The following is a 14,519-nucleotide window of genomic DNA, read 5'->3' as shown; positions in this document are numbered from 1 at the left end:
GTATTATTATATATAAACTAGCTTGAGCCCCGTGCTTTGCTATGAAACTATGTGGTCGGGCTTAGTTTTTGGGGAGGAAAATAAGGGGGGGGGGGATTCTGCCTCTGCCTACCACCATCCATGGGTATTCATTTGGCTAGCATCCTGTCAGCCTGAGAGAGTTGAGAGCTGTTTGGAAACTGAAGCAGTATTTGCTGTGTGAGCAAGGTGACAGCAAGGAGCCTGGGCGGGGCTTAGCTCAACTGTTCTGGACTAAAGCTGCTTGGTGCTCTGAAACTGAAACTCCTCTGCTTGTGTTTTGCATTTGGAAGAGATTTCTTTTCAGGTGGGGAGGGGGGAGTAGAACTCCTTAGCATCAGAGCATGTTAATAATAATAATTAATAAATCACAACAACATAATAGCAATAATATAACAACGGCAACGACAACGACAACAATAATAATAATAATAATAATAATAATAATAATAATAATAATAATAATAATAATAATAATAATAATAATAATAATAATAATATAGGAAATACGAATGGTCTGATGGTTATTTCGAAAAAATCCTTTCTTAGTGAGCCCCTAGAAGCCAAGAGGAACATATGCCAAATTTCAAGTTTGTAGGCTTTACGGTTCTGGAGATTTTGTGATGATGTGTGAGGGGCATTTTGCTTTTATATATATATAGATAAAGATAAAATGATCCTGACAATACGCTGTTCACTAAGCACTTACGTATGTAATGTGAAAATATATAAATAAACTGTTAAAAAAAAAAGAGGAAAAAAAAAGGAGGAGAGATTTTAGCATTTGCAACCAGCCTGGGAACGATTCAAGGTTAAACTGCAGAAAGTTAACTTGGAGAGCAACTGTTTTTAAGAGCAAACTTTGTTGTACCTCTTTGCAGCTGGAACGCTGTTACCCACAAGAGAGCCAAAAGAAACTTTGCGATTGGTGGGTTTTGTTTCTGTGGGAGTAGAGTAAGGATGGTGTGTCCCTTTGGATGCGCTCCCAGTGCACAAGGCTTTTAAAATGTTTATCAGAATAGACGATCGGGCAAACAAGATGAGGCGGAGGGAAATTCTTCTGCTTTTTCGGATGTATACCCTTTCTTGCCATCTCAGGAGAAAGATATGGAGCTGCTCGTACAGTGTTCACCGTTAATAGAAAGCAGCTGGAGAAAGCAGATGGAGAAGGTAAAAGCAACCCCGTCCAAAGGGGTTAAGGTGAAATATGAAAGCATCCTTGCTAAGCACTCAGCTCCAATTATATTCACCATCTCCCAAATGCTACATTTGCTCCCGGAGAGAAGGCCCGCTTCCCCAATCTGAGATAACTTCCTGCAGCCTTTCAGATGTGTTCAGAGCCTGATCAAACACAGTTGAGGGTCAGATTTAAAGAGAAGGATTATAGGAGTTGGAAGGGGTTGACCCTGAGTGGAGATGGGGTGTCTGGGTTGAGCAAACGAGTTGTCAAGATCCATGCGGTCTCCAGAAACAATCCTGGGAATTTAAAGTCCACGAGGAGCAACGCTGACAAAGAATAACAATAGCCCTTAGACTTATATACCGCTTCACAGGGCTTTGCAGCCTTGTCTAAGCGGTTTACAGAGTCAGCGCATTGCCCCCAACAATCTGGGTCCTCATTTGACCCACCACAGAAGGAAGGCTGAGGCAACCTTGAGATGGTCAGGATCAAACTGCTGGCAGTAGGCAGAGTTCGCCAGCAGTAGCAATAGCATTTAGACTTGTATACGGCTTCACAATGTTTTACAGCCCCTCTCTAAGCAGTTTACAGAGTCAGCCTCTTGCCCCCAACAATCTGGGTCCTCATTTTACCCACCTCGGAAGAATGGAAGGCTGAGTCAACCTTGAGATGGTCAGGATAGAACTGCTGGCAATGGGTAGAGTTTGCCAGCAAGATCATTTAGATTTATATACTGCTTCACAGTGCTTTCCAGCCCTCTCTAAGTGGTTTACAGAGTCAGCCTATTGTTCCCCCAACAATCCGGATCCTCATTTTGCCCACCCCAGAAGGATGGAAGGCTGAGTCAACCTTGAACCAGTCAGGATCAAACTGCTGGCAGTGGGCAGAGTTACTGTAAGGCAGATCTCCAAACTTGGCAATTTTAAGCCTTGTGGAGTTCAGTTCCCAGAATTCCCCAGCCAGCCTTTGAATTCTGGGAGTTGAAGTTGTCTTGAAGTTGTCAAGTTTGGAGACCCCTGCATTCGTATTTACAAAGTTATGTCAGGGTGCAAATGCTCCCAAGAAGAAACCCCTCCTGTTCCTAGAGGGCTCTTTTTGTTCTGTGCATCCCACCAAATAATTTGCATGTCCCTTTTGAGCAGAAGCGAAGGCGAAGGGGAGAATAGCAAATCTACCCTTCCAAAAAAGATCAATTGTTTGGAAGATCTTGCTTTACTTTTTATGGGCATGCTTTTCTTCTGCTGGACCCCAGCCAAAGAAAGTGGCTGGGATGGGAAGGAGAAGGGATTCTTTCCTGCTGATCTTGCACTTTGCTAGGGAAGCCAGCCATGGGGTATTGATAGGGAGAGGTCTTTGTAAAGGCCTTGGGTGGGAGATTTTGATATTGATTTTGCAAACAGGACAAACAACACAGAAAAGGGATTGGCCACATAAATAGGTACAGCTCATTTGCCTTCTGGGTTGCAAACGATGCAGAAGAAGTGAAGATTACCGACTTTAAGAAATAATTGCTTTAATTCTGTATTTATAGCTCTAATTGAGAGACTCCTGGTGTCTTTCATGATAGTCTGAGCCGTCTTGTCCTCATTAGCAACAGCGGTTAGGTAATTGATGGAGATTTTAATGAAATTCTTGATCCAATTTCAGATAAGCATTCTCTTAAGCCGCAGTCCTTGGTTCAAGCTAGCGCAGAAAGCTCATACAACCAAGAATAACAGAGTTGGAAAGGACAGGGAGGTCTTCAGGTCCAAACCCCAACTCAAGCAGGACATCCTATGCCAGAAGTCCCCAAACTTGGCAATTTTAAGACTTGTGGACTTCAACGCCCAGAATTCTCCAGCCAGCCATGCCTGCTTTTTTCTCTCTCTTAATCTATTTCATTTCAGACAAGTGGCTCTCCGGTTTCTTCATAAACATCTCGTGTTGGAGCATTTACAACTTCTGTTCTACTGGTTAATTGTTCTCACTGTTAGGAAATTTCTCCTTAGTTCTAGGTTGCTTCTGTCTTTGATAAGTTTTCATCCGTTGCTTCTTGTCCTGCCCTCTGGTGCTTTGGAGAATAGCTTGACCCCCTCTTCTTTGTGGCAGCCCCTCAAATATTAGAAGATTGATATCATGTCACCCCAGTCCTTTTCTTCATTAGGCTAGCCATACCCAACCACGCTTGGGTATGGCTAGTCTATGGTTCTTGCAACCATTCTGTGTATGTTTTATCCTCCAGCTCCCTAATCATCTTTGTTGCTCTTCTCTGCATTTTTTTCTAGAGTCTCAACATCATTTTTCTGATTTACTTGGTGTGTAGTGTCTGTTAGATCCAACTTAATAACAGACAGCAATTATATATTTTATTCCTTGATAAACCTTGCTTTTTTTTGGTTGGTTTCTTCACATTTGCTTCAGGTTATATAAATGTAGTAATTGTTCATGTCTCACTTGTGAGGAGATTTTGGGCAAGTGGGGAATTCCTCTAAAATAAAGAATATTTGGTTCTTACACAGTTTTGGATAAATGGCAGCCATCTTAAAAAATGAACAGCTCGCAAACTTCAAAATAAATAAAGTGAAATCAAAGAAATATTAATTAAATTAAGGGCATTATATTTTCAGGTAACTGAGGAGAAAGATGCAAGCATATATGTGGGGATAAATAAGGCCTAAGCTGCACATATAAAAAAATATAAAAGATAAATATAATCAAGGTTAATTTTTCCTTGTCTCAATCTGTGATTTATCCCTTCCCAGACCTGGACAAGAAATTGCAAACAGCTATGTTTGAATTGATTAAATTGCTTTTTTTTTTTTTTTTGCTAAGGTAAACCTTATGTTAACATGTCTCTAGCAAGTTTGGGAAATTTCAGGAGGAAAAAAAAACCAGAAAAAGTTTTGGCATGTCAACCAAAGTAAGTAACAAGTTTGAAATGTCATCCTAGTGATTTAGGGTAGTTATATATTACAGCTGAAGACATACTTCACAGAGGATTCACTGCCTTCTCAGCTCTTTTCTGTGTCTGAATAATCAACAAAATGAGCCCCTTTCTAAACCTAGCCAGCCAGAAGAAATCAAATATATAATTGATAATGTAAGGAATGATCCAATGCCAGGGCTGGCTAGTTTTTTCAGGAGAACAAATGGAAAGATATATGCAGACCTGCTGGTTTCTAAATTTTAAACCTTTTCGAAATGCCTTTGAACGCAACACCAGCTCCATTTCTGCTAAGGAAGCTTTAGAAGATAAAGATTGTAAGACGCTAATCAAACAGCTACTTCGTTAAAACATTATCTGACATTTTTTTTTATAAACCACCTCCAGAAAGTACATTCGGATCAAGCGAGGGATTTATTTATTACAGACAAGAAGCTGACAATTTGAGATTATCAGGAAACCTTGAAGTTTTAAATAATGCTTAGTGAATCCATCCATAATTATTTCACTGGGTGTAGAGAAGGAGTCATGTGAAATGCGTGGCAATATTTATTTATTTTTGTTCTTTCAACGTTTCCCAGAATACCTCTAAAATGCATTCCAGTTCTTTATTCTTCTCAGAAAATACAAGTGAGAAAGAATGGGGTTTTTGTTCTATGCCGTTTCCATTGGAAAGGATGTGAATAATGGCCTTATTGTCTTTCTGCTCTATTGTTTGCATTCTACAGGTATCTGAGAACTCACATACGTGTACACGTATGCATACGGTATAAAGTCAGGCCTCATAGGCCAATCACAATATAATTTATTAATTATTTTCAGAAAATATTACTGTATTTAGACACGTTTATGCGTCAAACAAGTAAGGAATTGTCTAGAAGAAAATCTGAACATTTAATACAATTTATCTAAGTTACCTGTGGGGGCTTTTGGTACACTGATTTCAACTCCCAGAATTCCCCTGTTGGCTTGAGGCTTCTGGGAGTTGAAGTCCATGCACCTCCAAGTTCTCAAGGTTGATAAACAGGGCTGAAAGAAAAAAATCTGGATAGGTTGCTGCTTGTTGACGAGTCTGAACTTTCCTTACTGAAATTAATAAAATTAATGGATGGGTTTGGACTCTACCTCAGTATATTAATTGGTCTGAATCTGAATTGAGGGCACGAATTTGTCAAAGTCAGTTATCCCTGGGCAGTTTCAACTCTACCAAGAAGCCATAATTTATCTTGGGTTAGGAGTACTGGGGACATGATTAAATTGAATTTATATCAATTGCCATTAGAAATAGCAACAGTTTGGATAGAAGGGATATAGAGCATGTAAAGATCAGATTAATACTCTAAATGCAAAAATGTTTTACTCTGAGTCCTTTATATTGTATGTGATCTTTCTTCTCTAACCCAATATTTTCACCAATTTAAAACATTATTTCAGAGGTTTATTTGGGGGAAATGTTTCTTTTTCACTCAATCTTAATTGTCAGTTAAAGGAGAGCTGATTTTTCAGATTTTGTAAGTTTCGCCTGCTTTCTTCAACAAATGGTCAGTTTTGCCTACTAGAAGCATATCCAAGCAGATTACTTTGCAATCAGGGTATTTTAATTCCCCTAAGCTAACTGCATAGGAGCCCTGGTAGTGCAGTGGTTAGAATGCAGTATTGCAGGCTAATTCCACCGACTGTCAGCAGTTCGATTCTCACAGGTTCAAAGTTGACTCAGCCTTCCGTCCTTCTGAGGTGGGTAAAATGAGGACCCAGATTGTTGGGGGGCAAGAGGCTGACTCTGTAAACCACTTAGAGAGGGCTGTAAAACATTGTGAAGTGGTATATAAATCTAAGGGCTATTGTTATTTATACAAAGGTACCTTCATCAGATTGAGGAAAGGGGTGACATGCTATTATAAAATAAAGTATTTTATGGGTCCATGTGACATCACAATGCATCTACAAAAGAAGCAGACCTGTGCAACTCTGCTTTTATCATTTCAGCTCCCCAGGGATGCCCCAGAGAATATAAATGGGTGCTTAGGTCCAATTATTCTGGTGAGTCTGAAATCCCCCTCTTCAATTCAATATCAGGAAGACAAGCGTTGTGCAATGCTACATCAACTTTGCTTCAATCCTTAATGTTATACTCAGATAATCTTATGGGGGAACGCAAATTTGAAAACGACCGTTTTTTAAAGCAGTGATCCCCAACCTTTTTTATGCCGCGGCCCGGTACCGGCATCAGCTGGGCGCCGCCATCTTTTTTTGATGAAAAAGTGCTTCCGGTGACCTCACCGGAAGCACTTTTTCATCAAAGATGGCGGCGCCAGCGCTCGGTGAGCTTTTCCGGGTAGAAATGGCTTTCTACCCGGAAAAGCTCACGAAGCCTAGCGCCGCCATCTTTTTGATGAAAAGTGCTTCCAGTGAGCTTTCTACCGGAAAAGCTCACCAGAAGCACTTTTCATCAAAAAAAGATGGTGGCGCCCAGCAACCAGCGGCCCGGTAGGACTTGTTCCGCGGACCGGTACCGGTCTGCGGACCGGTGGTTGGGGACCCCTGTTTTAAAGAACCCAGTGGAGTCTAAAGTTTAGAGAAATTAGAAGAGTTAGACTAGTGATTAAGGCACCAGGCTAGAAAACAGAAGACTGTGAGTTCAATTCCCACCTCAGCCATGAAGGCTGTCTGGGTGGCTATGGGCCAGTCCCTTTCTCTCAGCTCAACTCGCCTCACAGATTATTGTTTCTGTGGAGAAAATAGGTAGGGGGAAGGTGTGTTGGATATGTTGGCTGCTGAGTTATTTGTAAATATAATAAAGGCGGGATACAAATAAATCAACTTTTGTTTGTTCTTAATCAGCTAGGTTCTAACTAAGATGAATTAACCTGCGCATACAAGCAACTCTTTTGAGATAAGAGCTAACAATGCTGCTAGGGAAGTCCCACCCTGGAGGAAGACATAATTCAGAAAACCATAAGGAAGATATATTAGTATGTGTTTTAGTGGCCAGCACGATGAGCTTCTGGGCTAAATGCCCGCGGTTTAATTACTTGGTATCCTGATGTTTCGCCATCAACCATGGCTGGCATCTTTCGAAGTAAAGTAATCACTGTTGCACACTTCTTGGCAGCTCACAAGCAACTGAGTGAACACTAAATAAGCAGCTGCATTTATAGCTGAGCAATCTGGATTTTAAATAAACTTTCCACTACCACCTCTTACAATACTAGACAACACAGTATCAACAGTGGAGACCTTCACATTTTTAGGTTCTATCATATCACGACCTAAAATGGACACCTAACATCAAAAACGTCATCCAAAAAGCACAACAAAGAATGTTCTTTTTGCGCCAACTCGGAAAACTCAAAGTGCCCAAGGAGCTGTTGATCCAGTTCTACAGAGGAATGATTGAGTCTGTCATCTGCATCTCTATAACTGTCTGGTTTGGTTCTGCAACCCAACAGGACAGACCCAGACTTCACAGAGTAATTAGGACTGCAGAAAAAAACAATGGCTACCAATCTGCCTTCCATGGAGGACCTGTATACTGCACAAGTAAAAAAGCGGGCTGTGAAAATATTTACAGACCCCTCACATCCCAGACATAAACTGTTTCAACTCCTCCTCAAAACGACGCTATAGAGCACTGCACACCAGAACAACTAAACATAAGGACAGTTTTTTCCCGAAAGCCATCACTCTGCTAAACAAATAATTCCTTCTGCACTGTCCAACTATTTACAAAGTCTGCATTATTATTACTATTAATCTTCTCAGCACTCCTAATCACCCATCCCCTCCCAATTGTGACTGTAGGACTGTAACTTTGTCACTTGTATCCTTACGAGTTATATTGACTGTTTCCTAGTATGATTTGATTGCTTATTGTTCCATATGACCATCATTAAGTGTGGTACCTGATGAGTCTTGACTCTTGACGAATGTATCTTTTCTTTTTATGTACGCTGAGATTATTTGCACCAAGACAAATTCCTTGTGTGTCCAATCACACTTGGCCAATAAAGAATTCTCTCTATCAATGGAATTCATCTCTGATTGACCCATATCGTGGGCATCTTAAGAATGCTACCTCCTGGTAGTTTCTTTATCCAGGTGAACTTCTGATTGCTCGAATTTGAGGAAATTCTAAAGAGAACTGATAGCTGATTTGCCTATGTTGGTTTTGTTTCAGGTTTTACAGATTCTAGAATCCGGGGGATTCTGGGAGTTGAAGCTCACAGGTCTTAAAAAGTTCTCAAGGATAGATACCCCTGTCTCCATATTTCTTCACCGCTTGATGGTTGATCCTATGAGGCAGAAGCTATCCACCGCTTTGGTACTGTGGTGGAATGAAGTCTGGATACCCAGAAAGAAGGGGATCTGCATTTCAGAGGAACTGAAGGGATGGCAACGTTTAGATAGCTTGGTTGGGGGTGGTGCAAGTTAAGGCAGCTCCCCCAGAAGTCCTCAGTCACTCTTTCTTTGCCCAACTCTTTGCCCAAAACGGGCCTCCTGGAAGTTCAGGAGGGCCGGAAACGGGCCTGTTTCCGGCCTCCAGAGAAACTCCGGAGCCTGGGGAGACTGTTTTTGCCCTCCCAGAGGCCTGAGGAAAGCCTCAGGAGCCCGGGGAGGGAAAAAAACCCCCATGGTGCAGGAGGCCAACTAGGCCACGCCCACCATGGCCACGCCCACCCAGCAACCAGGCAGAGAACCCTTTGCTTAAACTGGAACAGGTGACTTAAAGACGTTCCCCCTTCAAACAAAGCACTGGGCAAAGGAAACCCTTGGGAGATTTTTCTAGGATCTCTTCCCCAGGAAGAAAATGTGCTCCACCCAACAACTAAGCCCACTAAGTTCAGAAGCGAAGTTAGACCGTAAAGGATCAAGTTACGTTGCAAAAACCGGATTTTTGTAGAAGGCGTTTCTGTCAGTACACAGAAAAAATGGTCAGAGCTTTGATCACACTGTTGTGACCACAATCTTGGGGGGGAATCATCTCCGCTAGCCAATATAGACCGGACCAGACCAGACCAAACCATAAAAAGATTATTATGCTTTATAGACTCTATGAAACAGAACGAGTGGCAGTTTGGAACACTCAGGAGGGAGGGAGGTAAAGGGAGGAAAGAAGGAAGGAAGGAAGGAAGGAAGGAAGGAAGGAAGGAAGGAAGGAAGGAAGGAAGGAAGGAAGGAAGGAAGGAAGGAAGGAAGGAAGGAAGGAAGGAAAGGGAGGAAAGGGAGGAAAGAAGGAAAGGGAGAGAGAGGTGGAAGGAAGGAGAGGGAGGGAAGGAAGGGGATGAAGAAAAGAAAAGAAAAGAAAAAAAGAAAAGAAAGAAAAGAAAAGGAAAAGGAAGGGGAGGGAGGGAGGGAGGGAGGGAGGGAGGAAGGAAGGAAAGGAAAGGAAAGGAAAGGAAAGGAAAGGAGGAAGGAAGGAAAGGGAGGAAAGAAGGAAAGGGAGAGAGAGGTGGAAGGAAGGAGAGGGAGGGAAGGAAGGGGATGAAGAAAAGAAAAGAAAAGAAAAGAAAAGAAAAGAAAAGGGAAGGAAGGAAATCAACTAACAATCTAAAGGCTTAGCAAAGTACCAATGCTATGCAGGTCTTGCTGCCAACCCCAAGGAACTGACCAAGGACAAATCAGGACTGAAGCCTCTACAAAAGTCTTCAGGGAGAGCAGGAATAAAGTGCACAGACTTCGGGGCTTTGTGATGAATGCTTTTAGAACATGGAACATAGAATCATAGGGCTGGAAGGTCTTCTAATCCAACCCCCCTTCGCTTCTTAAGGCAGGAGGCCTAACACCATTCGTATCCAACGGATATCCAGTTTATGCCTGAAGACCTCCAGCAACGGAGCACCCATGATTCCAGGAGTGAAGCTACTCCGCTGTTAATTGTACTCAACTGTCAGGGAATTTCTCCTAAATTCTAGCTTGGATCTCTCACAAAACAGGGATAGTTGTCTGGTTTTTCTGGACCTTGGAAGGATGGACTTCAAAGCAGTGAAAGAGGGGCTCAGAACAAGATGAAGGAAGAAGGGTTGTGAGTGCTGGTGTGACGTAAATAAAATAAAATTAGTTGTCTCTTGCTTTTTTCTTATGCTGCAATTCTTAAGTGTTCAGGTTCCTTCTTCTAAACTCCTCCATCTTCCCATTTTCCTCTGCTACTTTCACTCACCCACCTAACCTCTGGGCTTTTTAAAAGCTGGGTTGTGGTGTTGTTGTTGTTGTTGTTTTGGTAGCTCTCTAAATCTCCTTTTCTGCTGGAGAACTGGCTTCTTAAAGGGACAAGAAGCCCATTAAAGTCAATCAGGGCAAGAGATCAACCAAGGACTCAACACAGAGGATAAGGAGCAGAAAACTAAACTGGGCCTTTGAGCTTAGATTTGCTCTCTGACTTAAGTGTAAAAGTGCTTTTCACATTTTGTCCCCCAGCTTTTGAAGTTGAGAACTGTGGCAAGGAAGGTCACAAAATAGAGCCAAACCTCCCTTAACCAATGTCTCGCTTAGGAATGTAAATTTTGGGCTCTGTTGTGGCTGTAAGTCAAGGGCTACTTGTACAAAAAGGTAAATCAATTCCCACGCATCTATGTGATTCCTTACTGCTTAAATGCATAGCCTCTCTTTCCAGCTTTTTTCTCTAAGCTTAAAAAAGCTCAAACTGCTGTAACTGTCATGCCCCTGTCAGAGTGTGGATCCGAGGAGGAAGGTGAACAGCTGACAGGGAGTGGGAGTGTGGCTCCGTTGGCTGTGAAGGAAACTGGGCAAAGTCCGGCTGGGCAGAGCAGGGCAGAGTAGAACAAGGGAGAGGAAGTTCAGGGGAAGACCCAGGCCCATCCCCTCTGCATCCTAGGGCATGCAGGGAGGAACGGAGAAGAGAGCAACATGGGTTGCATGGCTTACGGGCGAGGAAAGAGCCCTGATTCCCTTCATTAGCCACAGCTGGGAAGAGATTTTAAAAGAGATGGATGACTGCAGCAGCTGCTGGGAGCAAACGTGAGTTTCTCTTGTGTTGACTTTGCTCATCTGTATTCCTGGCATCTTCCCAACTGTGTGAGTTTTGCCGTGCCTTCATGGCTGCAATTCTTGCTCCCGCCCTGCCAAACTAATGACTTCAGTTTGGCTTGTCTGGAGTTTAAATTACAGTTTGTGTTGCTCATGTTTTGGACTCAATTTTCTGCAGCCAAAGGCTGTTCCTGGGAGAGCTTTTCTCCAGCCCAGAAGGTAACCAGGAGATTGGGGGCAAAGTTGGAGCTAATAAAGGGGCTCCTACTGATTATCTGACTGTGTTACCTTTGTGCCACGCCCCTTTGGGTCATCACAGTAACCTTTTATATTTGAAGGGCCTTCAACTTGTAATCTTATTTCTGTTTACCATTTTCCGGAAAGTCGTCGTGTTTATTTTCTGCTATGCTTCCCAACATGGAATTGGCCTCTCCATCAAAACACAAACCAGGCCCTCCAGACCTCTTTTCCTGACCAGTCACACCTGGCTCAGGTGTGATCAGGAGTTGGGCACACTAAGGTGTTTTTTCCCCCCTGCTCCACCGGGCTCCGCTTTGCATGGGTGGGTGCATCCTGTTTCCCCCACACACACACACACACTCCCTTCCTCCCCGGCCGTCCCCAATCGGTCCAAAGCGTGTCTCCCACGCAGAAGGGACTCACCGTCCTCTAGTTATGGTATCTGGGAAACAACGCACGACGGCGACCATGTTGTGATGATGTTGCGAGACGTAGCCGAGGGATGTGCATAACTCTGGCAGCTGTTAAGGAAAAGAGAAGCCGGTGGTGAGTTTGCAAGCGAGGAGGTGTGCGACGGAAGGCTTCCTGAGAAATCATTTCCAGATGGTGACAACAAGGGCAATCTGATGTTTTTTGCAGCTCGCCTTCCAATTCTCAGAGTGTGCTGCTTTCTATATTTAAATTTGCCTGCCCGTGTATATGTTCTGCTACCTTCTGTCCATGCCAGTTGGTGGTGAAACAACAACTCTTCTGTATATACATCACTCTCCCCCCCTATATTTTCTCCCAAATGGTTCTAAAAAGATGCATTCTATCACATTTCGAGCATATAATCCCACTGTATACCTTTCCAAAAGCGTATTAGTTTAGTTTAGTTTAGTTTAGTTTGTCATTGCACATCGTACAACGAAATTAAATACCATCTTCAGTGTACTATACACTAGAATTCAATAGAGTTACTGCCCTGGGATAGAAGCTGTTTTTCAGCCTATTCGTCCTTGTTTTTATTGTCCTGTACCAATAGTTCAAAAAAAAAAGTGTGCCCAGGATGAGATGGATCTTTGAGAATGTTTTGAACTTTCTTATAAAGCTCTTCCAAAGAGGGAAGAGGGCAACCAATGACCCTCTGGGCAATGATGTTAACCCTCTGGAGTCTTATCTGCCCCTGTGCAATTGGCAAATCATACACAGGTGCAGTAAGTTAAGATGCTCTCTATGGTGCAGCGGTAGAAGGTCCCCAGCAGTTTTCCATTCAGTTGGTGTTTTCTGAGAAGTCTCAGGTAGTATAATCTACTGCTGGAGATTAATGTGGAGAAAAGCAAGGTTTTTTACAATTAGGCAGGAAAAAGAACCAAAGGCACAAATATATTTTAGGCGAGACCTGGCTCAAAAATAGTAACTGAGAGAGGGATCTTAGAATCTTAGAGGACGATCACTTAAACATGAGCCAGCCGTGTGCAGCTGCAGCCGAAAAAGCTAATGCAATCCCAGGTTGCACCAACAGAAGCATAGAATCAAAATCACGTGAAGTATTAGTACTGTTTTTTAAAACACACCTGGCATACTGCATCCAGTTTCGGTCACCACATTACAAAAAAGATGTTGAGACTTTGGAAAAAAAAATGCAAAGAAGAGCAACGAAGATGATTAAAAGCCTGGAGACTAAAACATATGAAGAACAGTTGCAGGATTCGGATTTGGCTTGTCTAAAGAAAAGAAGAATTAGGGGTGACATGATAGCAGTCTTCTAATATTTGAGGGGCTGCCACAGAGAAGAGGGGGTCAGTTTATTTTCCAAAGCACCTAAAGGCGGGACAAGAAACAATGGATGGAAACTAATCAAGGAGAGAAGCAACCTGGAATTAAGGAGAAACTTCCTCAGGTAGTATAATCTCTGCTGGGCCCTTTTGACCAGGGTTGCAGTGTGGGCATCCCAGGTCAGATCCCCTTTTATGGTAACACCCAGAAACTTAAAAATGGCCACTTGCTCCACTCGGTCTCCATTGATAAGCAAGGGCTGGATGTCTGATCTGTTCCTTCTATAGTCCACTATAAGCTCCTTGGTCTTATTGGGGTTGAGGACCAAGTTATTGTCTCCACACCACGAAAGCAACCGTTCCACCTCATCTCTGTAGGCAGACTCATCCCCCCCAGAGATGAGTCCCACCACTAATATTGTGTGATTAATAATGCTAAATAATGGAATTATTTAAAATGAAACATGGAGATAAACAGACTCGGTAAGAATGCAAGGGTGCCCTGGTTTTAAAAGCAAGGTTGGAGCTTCTGCTGAAATGCTACTGTGGAAATATTGTTCACTACTTAGCAATATTTCCTTGACTTACAACAGTTCATTTCGTGTTCGTTCGAAATGACAATGGCACTGAAAAAAGTGACTTGTGACCGTTTTCCGCACTTATGACCGCTGCCGCATCCCCCTGGTCATGTGGTTAAAATCCAGACACTTGGCAAACTGACTCATATTTATGACGGACACAGTGTCTTGGAGACGGGCGATTCCCTTTTGCACCCTTCTGCTAAGCAAAGTCAACGAAGAATCCAGATTCACTTAAAGGCCATGTTACTAACTTAACCAACTGCAGGAATTCACTATTAACAACTACGTGTCAGGATTCCAGCAATCGCCCCTAATTAAGTCATGATTCTCGAGCCAAACTTCAAAAACCTTCAAAGGATTCATTAGAGGCGACATACTGGCCCTGCCCTGTATGAAGCCAATTCTGGCATATGTAATTTACAGTCCCCTGTGACCCTGTTTCCTCCCCTCCCCCCTGGGTATGTCATAAATCAGATTCTCCAATTGAGCACGTTCACGGGCTGGGTGTCATCATTCACATTCTCCAATTAAATGTTTTCCCGGGCAAAAGCTCTGGTATTTTAGTTACAATCTTTTAAAGAGAAGAGTTGGAATGTACTTTCGTTTTCAACTACTCTTCCAGATTTCCTTCCTCCCCTTCCCCCTTTTTTATGGCAACTACTAAAACAGGCATAGAAATGTTTTATGAGTTGACAGTTTTGCCATTGCCATAAATTAATTAAATTAATTAAAGTTGACACTACAGCATGGAGACCAGAGGTTGTATTCAGCAAGTTCTGACCAGTTCTGGAGAACCGGTAACGGAAATTTTGAGTAGTTTGGAGAACCGGCCAATG

At 42.7% G+C, this 14,519-nt stretch overlaps 1 protein-coding gene across 1 annotated transcript in view; it reads right to left on the bottom strand.

The window, feature by feature from the left end:
- Positions 1 to 14,519, bottom strand: part of FAM178B (family with sequence similarity 178 member B) — a 196,188-nt gene that overhangs the window by 96,244 nt on the left and 85,425 nt on the right. The window contains exon 7 of the mRNA XM_087969642.1: positions 11,769 to 11,866. Coding sequence (XP_087825768.1) covers positions 11,769 to 11,866 — 98 coding nt within the window. The remainder of the gene's footprint in view (positions 1 to 11,768; positions 11,867 to 14,519) is intronic.

This window comes from Notechis scutatus, chromosome 7 (assembly GCF_049901735.1).
Source record: "Notechis scutatus isolate UNSWTSFEM ecotype Mainland chromosome 7, rNotScu1.2, whole genome shotgun sequence".
Taxonomy (NCBI): domain Eukaryota; kingdom Metazoa; phylum Chordata; class Lepidosauria; order Squamata; family Elapidae; genus Notechis; species Notechis scutatus.
The sequence above is the reverse complement of the archived record's forward strand: the minus strand, read 5'-3'. Positions and strand labels throughout refer to the sequence as shown.